The 13231-nt window shown below is 34.5% G+C and overlaps 1 protein-coding gene across 1 annotated transcript in view; it reads right to left on the bottom strand.

The window, feature by feature from the left end:
• LOC110018343 (hexokinase-3-like) overlaps positions 1-9203 on the bottom strand; it is a 28716-nt gene extending 19513 nt beyond the window's left edge. Inside the window, exons 1-4 of the mRNA XM_020715628.1 lie at positions 8693-9203; positions 7188-7338; positions 6920-7099; positions 5451-5525 (exon numbers count right to left, since the gene is read on the bottom strand). Coding sequence (XP_020571287.1) covers positions 5451-5525; positions 6920-7099; positions 7188-7338; positions 8693-8994 — 708 coding nt within the window. The 5' untranslated portion in view covers positions 8995-9203. The remainder of the gene's footprint in view (positions 1-5450; positions 5526-6919; positions 7100-7187; positions 7339-8692) is intronic.
• Positions 9204-13231: the final 4028 nt, after the last annotated feature.

Below are 13231 nucleotides of genomic sequence, written 5' to 3'. Positions count from 1 at the left end.
ACAACTTTCCTTAGATCACATTGTTCTAAAAATAAATATTAACTAAATAATCATCAACGTTCATATCACGCTTTGAACATAAGGATTCTCTTTAATCAAAGTGACTTTGTTGAATCTAGATCTTATTTGTGAGTTATACACAAACTCTACTAATTCAAGAGAAAAAAAACAAAAGAAAATGATGATGCAAAGGAAGCAAATCCACTAAAATCGGATTTCTGCAAAAGAAAATGATGTGCAAAGGAAGCAAATCCACTAAAATCGGATTTCTGACATAATAGAAAGATAAGAGAATAAAAGAAACAAAACCATTGGCTCAGCTTAAAATCCCCTACTTATAAACAGGGATCTAGGCCATTGAGAGCTACTAGAAATGTTATCAAATGTGCAACGTATATAAAAAGTACAAAGAAAAAAAAACAAAAGTCTTGCAACCTTAATATAAACTCAGATGGAGTAACTGACTTGTTGGAAAAGTCATCAGATCTTTTATTATGTTGGATTGCATTTGTAGTCATAGGCGGCTTATTTAGCCTGATTTGGCCTATGGAGTCTAATATGAGCGGAAAAGATGCCATCTTTGAGCTTTAGTGGATTTTTTGTAACATGCACTTGAGTCTAGCTTGTTGTTTGCGGGTAAACATTATAAACCCAACTGTGTGTGTCTTGTTGCCTCAAGTTTGGTCGACGATCTATTCTCATCAAACTTGATAGATGAGTCCATATTGAGCTTGATTTGGCGAACTGGTGCTAAGCCTACTTTGTCGAGCTTATCCCTTTGTCATCGTTTTAGGCGAGTTCGCCACAAAAGTGTGTAAATGCCCTTTAGGTATCGAAGTTTACAGTAAAGCTAAGCACAAAAAGCATTCTCTGTCAAAGTTTTGAGAAAAATAGGCTAAATTCTGAATTGACTCAATGACCTTTCCCTTTGCTTTCATTCCATTAAATCATAATCTTACAATCTATTTTAGGTACAAAATATTATGTATAATCTATTTTAGGTAGCCTAATAATACATATTCCTAATCTAAATATTCAACTAAAAGAGAAATAAATGATAATAAAAACATTAGAAATAATTTAAATAAGAAAGTTTCTAATTATAGAAAACTCCTAATTTAGTTGTCGGATTTCCGTCCTTTCTGATTGACATCCCACCTCAAATCGATGTTGAATGATCAAGAAATATCAATATGCCAACAAGAAACTGATAAAATCCCCCCTCAAATTGATAATAAAGACATTGAAAATAATTTAAATAAGGAAGTTTCTAATTCTAGAAAACTCCTAATTTAGTTGTCTGATTTCCGTCCTATCTGATTGACATCCACCCTCAAATTGATGATGAATGATCAAGAAACATCAATATGCCAACAAGCAACTGATAAAATTGTTAGGACCAAAAATCCTCAAGCAGAGAGTGCTGGGGCCGAAAGTGCCGAAGCTTGAGAGTGCCGAAGCCTGAGAGTGTCGAAACCCAAGAGTGCCAACTTGAAATCAATATCTTTTCTTTTATTTTTAAAATTTATGCATATACATAAAAATAATTTTTATGGTATATATATTATCTCTAAATTTCCTAATTTATCAAAACTATTTAATTCAACCGTTACCTTAAAAATATGCAATTAGAGGTGTGTTGTATGTATATATGTGTGTGTATATATATATATATATATATATTTGTGTGTGTGTATGTCCGTGTTAAAAATATGCAATTAGAGGTGTGCTTCAACGTAATTTATAAATGCACTATGATACATCTAAGTGGGGCTAAAAGGCACCTTTGTGAAATTTTGAAAAGGTAGAAGCCTCAAAAGCTCCAATTGAGGTAATTTAAATATGTCAATTTATGAATTTAATATATTTAATTAATTTTTGTTATTTATCCACACCTAAACCTAAGCAAACCGAACCAAGAATCTACCACAACTCTCAAACTCCCAACCACACACTACACTTGAAGAATTGAGATATAAAGGACATTTTTTAATCACAATAAGCCAAAGATATAATTGCAAAATATTGCTCCATTAACTTTTAACACTTCTCAAGCTATTAAATTAATTTAAGGTTACCATACAACTTTAGAAATTGAAATTAAAAAAAATCAATATCTTTAAAATTTGATTTATGTTATTGTTAACATTGGTTTAATTAGGAAAGAGGAAGATAGTTGAGATCGGAGATAAAGAGGAAGATTAGGAGTATATTAACACAGATGAGGAAGAGGAAAGAGAGGAAACAGTTGAGCATAATGAAAATTTTAATGATAAAACCTCAAGTGATGAAAGTGGGAGAACTTACAAATTCATAAATTATAATCCTAGAATTTTAGACTACTTTTTTAAATTGTATTGAGAGTGGGAGAGATTTATATTATTGATTTATGATCATACTTTGAAGTTGGTATGTTTACTTATAAAATCATAAATGACTTGAGCATATTGTATAAAAAATGATCTTAATCTATTAGAATTAAAAGAAAATATGTCACTTAATAGGACGCAATGGAGAAAAAGGATTCATGCAGCTAACCAGCCGGGCAAAAAGGCTTGTTGTTATTGTTTTTATTGTATGGTCATATTTTGATGTTAGTATATTACTAATTATATTATATTTTCATTAATTTAACAGTTTACTTTTATGGCTTACTGCTTAAAACACCTTGAGGATTGCATCTTATAACATTATAAATATTGAGTATTTTGACACAGCATGATGTTGGTATGTTTACTAATTCTATTATATATTCACTATCTCTCCTCTTTACAATTAAAGGTCAAATACAATATATGTAAGTTAGGGCAAACATCATTGGGAGTTTTCTTCCTAGATTTTATGCCAAGTCCCTGTGTTGTCCCACTCGAGTTATTTCATTTTGATGTTTGGGGTTTGAGTAATGTCCTTACCCACCTACGATTTTGGTAATTTTTTCATTTTTGTTGATCATTACTAGGCGTGTAAATGAGCCAAGTCGACTCGTTAACGAGCTCATGAGCCGAGCTTATCAAGCCACATAATAGAGATAGAGCTCGCCCCGACTCTTCTTGTTGGCTAACGAGCCAACTCGATTAGCCTACTGCCATTCATTTCTATATATTTCTGGTGAGCTGCTGTTGCATCCTCCTCATGACACCAATACCTTCTTCAATGAGCTCCCGCAAAAATTGAATTTTTAGTTCGAACTCGCAAGCCAACTGCTACCACTATGAGATGAACGCGAGCTCGCCTCAAACTCAAACCCAAGCTCACAATTTAACAGACGAGCAGAGCTCAAAAATGGCATGGCTCGAGCTCGACTCAATTATACCCCTAATCATCACTCTCAATCACATGAATGTCTATTCAATTTGAATTCTTTTAGTATTTTCTCACCTTTTACTGTATTCCACATCTTCTATCAAGAAATAAATGTGCTTTTCAACTATGAATAAATCTATTGGTACTAATAATACTTGAGAGTTTATGTGGTTCTAGTTTAACTCATTTTCTACTGCAAATGATAACATATAATAAACACTTCGTGCTTCTATATGTTGAATGTCTCACAAGGGGTTCTTGAACATATATATCGTCAACATTGAACATATCTCGAATCATGATATTCATGATATTCCTTATAAACCATGGGGTGATTATAATATAAATCCAAAAAAGGAAGTTATGTTTACATGATGCATAAAGTATTGGTAATTGGAAAAAGACTAGTGGGTGCTCCGAGTGACGGCTTTTTTGATAAGCATTCGATTTTCATGGGTTTGTGAAACCATCCCAAATATATCAAAAGACTAACTATTAAAAAGAAATAAATAAATATAAAAGCATTACAATAGTGACATATGGGTCATTCATAAATGAATAAATATAATATGCTGCAAATAAATATTTTGACATGTGGGCGAAATGATCATCAAAGTGAGAATGAATTTTTATGAATTGTACTACATAAGCACCATTAAATAGTTATCATATTTAAAAATAATGTATTTTATATGCTGACTATAACTATTATGATATAAAATCTATTTTTACTTCTTTTGCTTTCATTGATCATATTAATGCCCTAAGCATTGCCATTTTATACATTGATAAGTAGGAAACGAGTTTATTTCTTACAAGCTCATACAATATATTATAATTTTTCAGGTTATTAGTTGTGCAAAATATAAAGAAGAGTTTCTATACTCATGCTTGATGTATATCATTGAATTGTGATTAGGATTGGAAGTTATAAAGTTGATTCAATAGTAATTTATTATTTGAATGAGTTACCATAAGGTTGGATTTTATTTATGTTTTGGTGGATAAACTAGTGAGTACTATTGGATTTAAATGCTTTCATAATCTATTGATGGAGAATGTTTTTTGCAAATAAATATTTACATATTGGAATTCCTTCTAAATTTATTAACTCCATGTGTCATATTGAGTTCCAGCGATTTCCTTCTAGGCATGGCAGGCGAAGTGTGACATGATGTAATGTTACATGCTAACATTTTAATCATATCTCATCTAACATCTTTGGCGATGTCACCTCCTCTCCAACTTGAGTTTTAGGTTATGTTTGCTTTGTACATGACTCCTGGATTGGATCCTCTGGCCATTCAATATATCTTTCTGGGAAATTCATTCTCAGAACAGCTATCATTATTATGACTTGACTATCAAACAAGTCTATACTTTAAGAGATGATACTTCTCACAAGTCATCTCCGTACTTTTCTCCACCTCTCAAAACATCCTCTCCACTTATCTTAAATTTCCTTTTGTCAGCTTTTCCTTTGGCTTTTGGCATTTTGTCGTGTCTTTGTATGCCAATTTCTATTCATAGAGCACGTTAGGAGGCACCATTCATGTTTTCATGAAAGCATAAAACATAGTAAGGTTGATCGCTACTCTATTCAGGTGTCGATATCAAATATAATAGTCACAATTCATAGATGGATATATTACCTTCTTCATGTTTTACAATAATATGTAGCTAATTTATACATATGCTTGCTAATTCAAATATATTCTCCAACCTAAAGAAGAGTATTAGCGTAGAATATATTGACTAAGAGATATACTCAAATAATAATATTAGTGAACTATATTTATTTATTTATACTTCGACAGATCCTATTAATTCATTTATTATAAGCATAGGGGGTTTCTATCAAATAATACACACACAAAAGAGATTTCTCCTCCAAATACATACAAAAAAAAAAAACTCAAAAAGAGGAAAAAACACATGCAAAGCAGAGTATGAATGTATATTAAAATGTACTACATGTGTATTCTAATCATGAAAAAAAGGCAAGCCTTGAAAAGCATATATTGATAATTTATGGCTATAAAATGGACAAAAAATGTCATCGCCACTTCTAAAATAAGAAAATCAAAACCATGCTAAAACAATTGAAGGAGAGAAAAAAAAATTAAGGAAGCATTTAGCTAACATACCAATGCTGCAACCCGAATGTTTAGTCCCCTTCTGCTCATTGCTTCTTCTAAACATTGCGCAACATCTTTTCCAATCTACATTCCGAGTTAAAAGTTAGTTTCTTCCTTCTTATGAGTTAAGGATGTATAAAAACAAAATCATTTAAGTCAAAACTTATTATACAAGCTTAATATTTGGACTATCGGTAATACCCACTACAGCAAGTATGTGTACAAAGCATATCAAAAGCAAATGTGAGAAAAATATTCATATCCTGGAGTTACAGAATCTCATTGTGGAAAGGAAAGATGCAGATTGCTAGAAAACTCCAAGTATAACTATCAAATGTGAAGGAAATGTTCTCCAAGTTAATTTGATGGATTTTTTTTTCAGAAACAAAACTTTCTATACATCACAAAACCACAAGAATGAAAGAGATAGAAGACTGATATAAAGTGGGTAAAAAGTTGTTAAGCTGTAAAAGTTAGTACATTGACACATTTGTTTTCTAAGATATTAGAAAAATGCAAGGAAAGCAACAAAAAGTAAACCAACATAACAAAGAAGATCATAAAAAAATTACGAATTCAAAGGATGATAATTATTACAAAACTTCCTGACCTAGCATCTTCCTTTCAGGCAAGTGTGTTGATTAAGTAAATGGATGGTAAGTCTAGTACATATCTCCAGAAGTGACATGGTAAAAATAGTCAGAAAAGAGTGGTAATTGAATGGGTCAATGGAAGTACTTACTATAAGAAAGTATATTTTACAAGTGGAAACATTCAAATGCAAGTGAATTGTGAGCAAATACAGTAATGGCATAAATAGCAATTAAACGGAGAATAAGGGTTAATAATGGTACTTAAAGATATGGAAAACATTCAATTGGTGCCTCAAATATTAACTACCCTAATTGTATTAGCTTATTGCCTGACATCATCCTCAAACTGGTATAAGATATTTTTCTAGAATAGGAATTAAAAATGTTCTTCTATAAGTTTATCATACAAAGTCATCAACTGCATCACTATCAAATGAATTAATGAGAGATACTTTCATTTGAAATTTATTCCAAAAGAGTTGACACAAACCTTTGTTAGCTAAAAATGTCAATGTTTAGCTTTATTTCCAACTCATGAAAAGCATTGCCCCATGACTGATTTCACTAATTCAGAATACATCTTAATTACCCGAGGGCATTTATTAGTAGCAGAATCAAACAAGGAAATAATTTCAAACTCCAGCATGCATTACACAACTACAAATTAAAATCTCAAAAAAACTGCAGATCATCATTTTTTACACCAAACACAATAAACAGTTGAAAAATGGACTTTTTATTGATAAAGGTTACCCTGTTTTAAAAAACAGCACTGTAGCATAATAAGCCATAAATAATAACTATAGCCACAGCAATTGACTTCAATATCAAATACAAACCAATGATAAATTTCTAAGAAAATCTAAATATACAAATTTAACTTACAGCATCTTCAATAGAAAATCCTTTTGTCCATCTGATAAGAATGCCTGAAGAAACTGAAATTTGTCTAACAGGAAAAGGAAAAGTAAATCCAAGCTCCCTTGTCAAATTAGGTGAATGCTCGAACCCTTCAACTCTTTCTACAAACTTTTGCAGCGTCATAGCAATAAAATCAAATAGTTCCTGCATCATTAGTTGATGGAAATAATTTTCAGATAAGCACATTGTATCACGAGAAAAAAGATTCAGTTAGAACCTACTGCTCAATTACCTCAGCTGTGCCCATCATCAGATACGGGGAAATTGGATGGCTTTCAAATTGATGACTGAAAATCTTGGAGGATGCTCCTCCAAGCTCTACACGTAATACTCTAAGATTGGTGGCTCCAAGATCAAGAGAATAGTAAGTTCCCAACTCTTTCCTGCACGAAGAAGTGAAGCATCATAAGTGTAATATTGATTTCCTTGAACAAGCAAATACAAAATTATCGATTAGAATGAAATGCAAAATCATATGGCTTTATTGTAGGAAATGGGATTACAATGCAATGGCCCAATAAGAGTGGATTGACAGTAAAATTATACTTGCTTTTGTTTCAATTATCAACTTATTATTACACAATCAGAGTGCTGACAATATTAACATTGCAAGGAAAAATTGAAGATTAAAGCAAGATAAAAGCCTAATTTATTACAAATTTAAACTAAATAATTTGTCTATACTAAACAAATTAACTTGGGTGTTCCCAAGGAAAGCTTAGTTCACAAACAGCTCTAGGATCTTAAATCCTAAATAAAAATTAAAAAATAAAAAAGAACTTTTACGTTTTTCATTCCACACAAAAAGTAAAACTGAAGCCCAATAACGTTAACAAGTAGCCAAAAAAGTAAATTTCTTATGTTATTCAAAGCATGATAAAAACATAGCCTTACATTGGAAATATATGGCATCTAAACATTCATCAGAAATAAATAAGAATGGGCATATAATGATGCAGAAAGCAACCGGCTCAATTTTGATTGGCCCCAACAGAGAATACATCGAAAAAAATTGGATTTTTATTCTTCACAGCAATTTCCTGAAGCTTCCTATACATCTGAATCATCTTGAAAGTACACCAACGTACCAACAAGATGCTTGCATCAAAGACAGCAACAATGGAAAATCGCCAGAAAGCAAAAGATTCCCAAACAAGAAACAATTAAAAAATTCATTACTAAACCCTAAATGCAGCCACCCTAGAAGAATATAAGCAATATGATCCCCAAATGAACAGAAAAAACTACGCTGTGCTGGCAAGAAACTTTACATACCAGAAAACATACCATTTGTGAATACAATCATAACAATGTATCGATACAAATGGAGGAAAATATCAACGAACGAGGCATCGTAGAACCAAAATGAACAAAGCCCGGGTACTGTCAAACTTCCAAGCTGTCAAACGTTGCCTTAAATATACTTTCAATAAATTACTGCTGTAACCTCACAACCACTTTCCAGATATAAAACACATTCAACAATGCTCTATGAATAATATAAAAACAAATCATTGGATAGAAACCAGTAAAGCTTTCCAATCACATAAAATGATCAAAACAAGTTTTTCCACCACACCAAACCCAACTCCAATTTCACAATAAGCCATCAGGAAAGACAAAATCCAGCACCGCGAGCATTCAAAGGCCCCACCCTTCATTAAATGATCATCAACTCAAGAAACCCAAAATATTCAAAAAGAAAAAAAGGGTAGGGCTAAAAAGAAACCACCATACCCATACGGAAGGCTATCTATGAAAGTGAGAAGCATCTTGAGCTTGCTACCCCCTTCCGATGCGAGACCAGCGTTCATCTCGACGGCCATGGCGTCGACCACCTGCCTTAGCCGCCCGATCGAAGTAGAGCATCCCTCCTCAAACTCCCGAACCACTTCCACCGCCCTTCCCCACCGCCGCCGGCTCCTCCCTCGTCTTCCAACCAATATAACCGCGATCGCGCAAGAAACCACCGCACATCCCACCGCAACACCAAAACCCACTCTTCCCATCAACCCCTTCCCCCCTCCTTCGATTCCCATCACGACATCAAACCATCGACGGCTCGGCTCACCTCATCCCTACCTCCTCCAGTCGATAGATAGGGTCTCTGGCGACCTCGGTGGAGCGGCGGGAAACTTCCGCCGGTTCCCGCGAAGTGTTCGACGTCGAGCAGAGGTGAGAAAAAATGTTAACGGACGAGAGAAGCAAAGCCGAAAAGGAGAAATAAACGGGAGAGGAGGGAGCGTGGGGTGCGCTTTGCTCTTTATTAAGAGAGGCCTGGTTAGCCAAGTAGTGTGCTTACCCAGTGCCTAGCTTTTCAAAATACATTAAATGACGGATTTATCCCCAGATCGTGAATAAATGACCGCCGCACCACCATGGTTTGACTTGTGTCGGTTGGCTCCGAAAGTGACACCCGCGCTTTTCATTGCCCCAGCCGCATAATCTGAGCCGTCGGGCCCTTTGCCATAACGGATGGGGCAAGTTACGATGCGCCACGCATTGGTTTTGCTATTACAATTATGGGGCCGTTTGGGTTTTCTCCTAAAAGAGTACAATTAGAATGTTTTGAAGTTGTATAGGTTCATGTAAAATAAATGTGAGATTTTTTTTTTAATATCAAGGAAATTAATGTATGATACATGGTCGATTGGTGGCAGCGGCGGACACAACGATCAATAGATGATAGTGGTGGGTGGTGGGTGGTGTTCGGCTTGTAATGGGGTATGGGCGGGGAACCGTGAGGTGTGGCTGGATGACATGAGTGTTGTATTCAAATTTGTCTGGGAGGCACACCTAAAAATTCGAGCATTTGAACCAAGAGAAAAAAAGAGAAAGAGTGGGAAAGAGAGAAAAGAGAGCAGATGATTTCATAGTGACCTGCCCCTCTTAGCAAAATGGGGTATTCCCGAGTTGCTATGACCTTTTGTTATATGTTTGAATTTCTTATACATGGAGAGGGTGAAGAGCCTAAAGTCTCTTTTTATATATGAGAGAAGAGAGAGGCAAAATGTTCTATTACATTAGTAGACCCCTCTATTTATTGCAGAGAGTTAGCAGTGAATGAAAATTGCATTTACAACCCGTTTTATTGGGGGGCGTACAATTATAATAGTAATTAAACCCATGTGGAGCCAGGGTTTTACCGTTCTCTAGCTCTGTTGACTGGGGCCAAAGAGGTGACTGGATCAGTACTGTTAGTAGGCCTTTTGAATGGAGACTGTCGGTCGGTTGGCCCTTCACGTATATTCGACCGATAGGATTCTTGGAGGTAGGTGGGAAGATGGCTCTATCAGGCTGATGTTGGTTGACCAGATGATTTTAAGTTGGTTGTCATTCCTCGATTTTAGCCATGGGAACTCTTGTCAGTTGAGAAGACTGTACCCTCGAGTAAATGTACCCTTGAGCAGAGGAAGCCATCTGGGTGTGTATCATTTGGTCAGTTCAGATGAATACATGCTAGCATGAGTCGGACGGCTTTCCTGGGTCCCCAAGTCACTTTCTGGTGGGTCAGATTTGTCATGTCATTTTTTCTTGGGTCAACAGATTGTCTTGAGATTCGTGTTGACACATTTCTTGTGTATATATTTTGTTCTCCGATTCTTTTATTTTTTGAAAGTGATAGTTGTGATAAAAAAAGAGGATTTAATGCAAAGAGTGAAAAATATTTAAGATTACTTAATAACACAATAATTGAACTCCACTTGAATCCCGTGCCTCGTGATTTCTATAAATATGAAGTAAGGGGTTTATTTTTTATATTCCTTTAGTTTACTTCAACCAATTTATCTGAGCTTCAGTCACCAGCATGGTGAAAGAGTCACCCTCCAAGTCTGGTAAGTACATCAAGGCCGCCTACTGAGAGGTTTCCAAAGATATGAGGCAGGAGAGTGAAGCTTGCCCGGAAGGGGAGTGGAGACGAAAAGTATTTGCAAAGAAGCAGAAGAGACCCGGCTAGAGAATTATGTGTGGTTATTAGACTTGCTACTTGGTCTTCCTATTGAGATGATGCGGGTAGAGAAAAATCAGCCGAGAGAGGGAGCATATGAGAAGAAAAGTCGTCCTGATGAAACATCCCAAATAGAGGAGAGTGGTCATCTGAAGAAATAACTGATCGGTTCGTTAGCTCCTGATCAGACTTTCGTGCTTCCATCCAGGGCAGCAGCGTTAGAAGTTGTTGGTGCTTGGGCACCATTAGGGGTGTTGAAAGTAGCTGCTAGGGGGATCGTGTGAGAGGTTGTTGGTGTCTTGATGTCGTTGGGTGTGCAGGGTGTTGTTGGCCTTCCTCCTTTATTTATATGATATAAGGCTGGCGAGGAAGGTTTCTCTCTCACCACTTTTGAGTTGGATCAATTGGGTAGGAAGTGTGTTTGTTGGGCGACTTTTCTTGTTCTGAATCTTGCTTCAAATTATTTTTTGATGCAGACGAACCAATCACCAGAGTGTTGTCCATTGAACCCACAAGGACTGATTTAACTCTTAACACTAGAATTAGATAACAAACCTCTATTTTAAAAAGACACTTACTCAAACTATAAATATTATCACATGAATGAAAGTTCAACTCTTTTTAGATATTTGTGATAATTGAAAATAAAATAACAACTAACTAAATACAACTTGAGTTTTTGTAAGAACTTGAGTTTTTGTAAGATAAAAGCACTAAATATAAAATATTTTCTTCCTTATTATGAATTAGTAACAAGTATAGGAATTCTATTGTGGAAGTCAAATTTTGTTGTGGAAGTATTCAAATTGTGTTGTGGAGATATTGTCTACACTAAAATGCACCTTACAATATTATTTTTTACTTTTACTAGAGATATTATAAAGAACATTAGCAAATTTAAAGTTTGAATAGTTTTAGAGATCGATTAGGTAGAGAAGATACCATCTCTCACTCTAGAGTTCTGTATTTTCCCTCCACCTAGGGGCGAACATCTCGTATCAAAACCTAAAACAATAAACCAAATTGGGGTAACTCTAAAGTCCTCTAACTCTACACCCTTCAAAGTTTATTTCTCTATTTATTTGCACTCAATCATACGAATTACATTCTCATCCATGCAAACTCATGTGATTCTTACCAATTGTTGACTGATTTGACTGAGACAATACTATCACAGATCTTATATGTTCTCACAACAAAGTCTAACAACTTGATTAACCAAATTAAGAAGTAAATGAAGTACGTGGATTTAAATCATCACGACTTATTCCAACATTAAAGATCAAGATATTCCACAACTTTCATCCAAAACTTTACTTATTTATCATTTTAAGGAAAAAAATAAGGAAAACTACTCAGAATTCATGGAGAAAATACAACCACAATCTAGTTTAAAAGTAGAAATCATTGTCAAACCAAGAAGAAGTCTAAATTAAAACCAAATGTAATAACAAAAGATGGAAACTTCTCCACCAAACTCTTGAAGTTCCTTTGAATCTCTTCTTCTCTTACAACACTCTTAACTCTCAAAATAAAAACTAAAAAAAAAGGAAAAGGTAAATGAAAATGGCATCTAACATTCTCTCCTAAAACACAGAGAAGAGTATCCATTGAGCAGCAATGAAAAGACTAGAAGAGCCCTTAATCCACTCCAACTCCCTCTTTTTATTATTTTCCAAGAGGTGTCTTGGTATCTCTTCAAAATATGTTAATATTCGATGAATTTCTCCAAGAGATGTTTCCTTTCAAAAGTCCTTTTAATATATTTTCGTCCCTAGCGGTTATAACCATCATTTTTTGTTACTATGTGCCTCAAAAACTTTTTCAAAATTCGTCAAAATTCATTAAACCGTCAAATAACTGTCACTGACGCTTAAACGTGAAGTCCCCGACGCTTAGGCGTGGCCTTCTCTGTATTGATGGCGCATAAGCGTCAGATTTTTGCTCCAATTTTGATACTTGACTGTGACTTTATATATGCTTAAAAATATAAGCACATTTTTATTATTTTTGCTCCAATTTTGATACTTGACTGCGACTTTATATATGCTTAAAAATATAAGTATTTACTACTGCTGCTAAGAGAATTAATTCCTCAACAACTGTACCAAAACTTAATAACACTTATAGATTTGATAAATATAGATGTAATAAATATTCAATAATTGTAAAGTCACACTTATCAACACAAGTATACGTATTTCTCAAGTAATATAAGGCTCTAAAGGAGTCCTAGATATCGATCCCATAGAGAGTAATATTAGAACTACAAACTAAGATTTTAGAAAAGCAATACTTTAATTGCAACAACGAAGTTCAATTTGCTT

This window comes from Phalaenopsis equestris, unplaced genomic scaffold (assembly GCF_001263595.1).
Source record: "Phalaenopsis equestris unplaced genomic scaffold, ASM126359v1 Scaffold000012, whole genome shotgun sequence".
NCBI lineage: Eukaryota > Viridiplantae > Streptophyta > Magnoliopsida > Asparagales > Orchidaceae > Phalaenopsis > Phalaenopsis equestris.
This window is presented reverse-complemented; position numbering and strand designations above follow the sequence as displayed.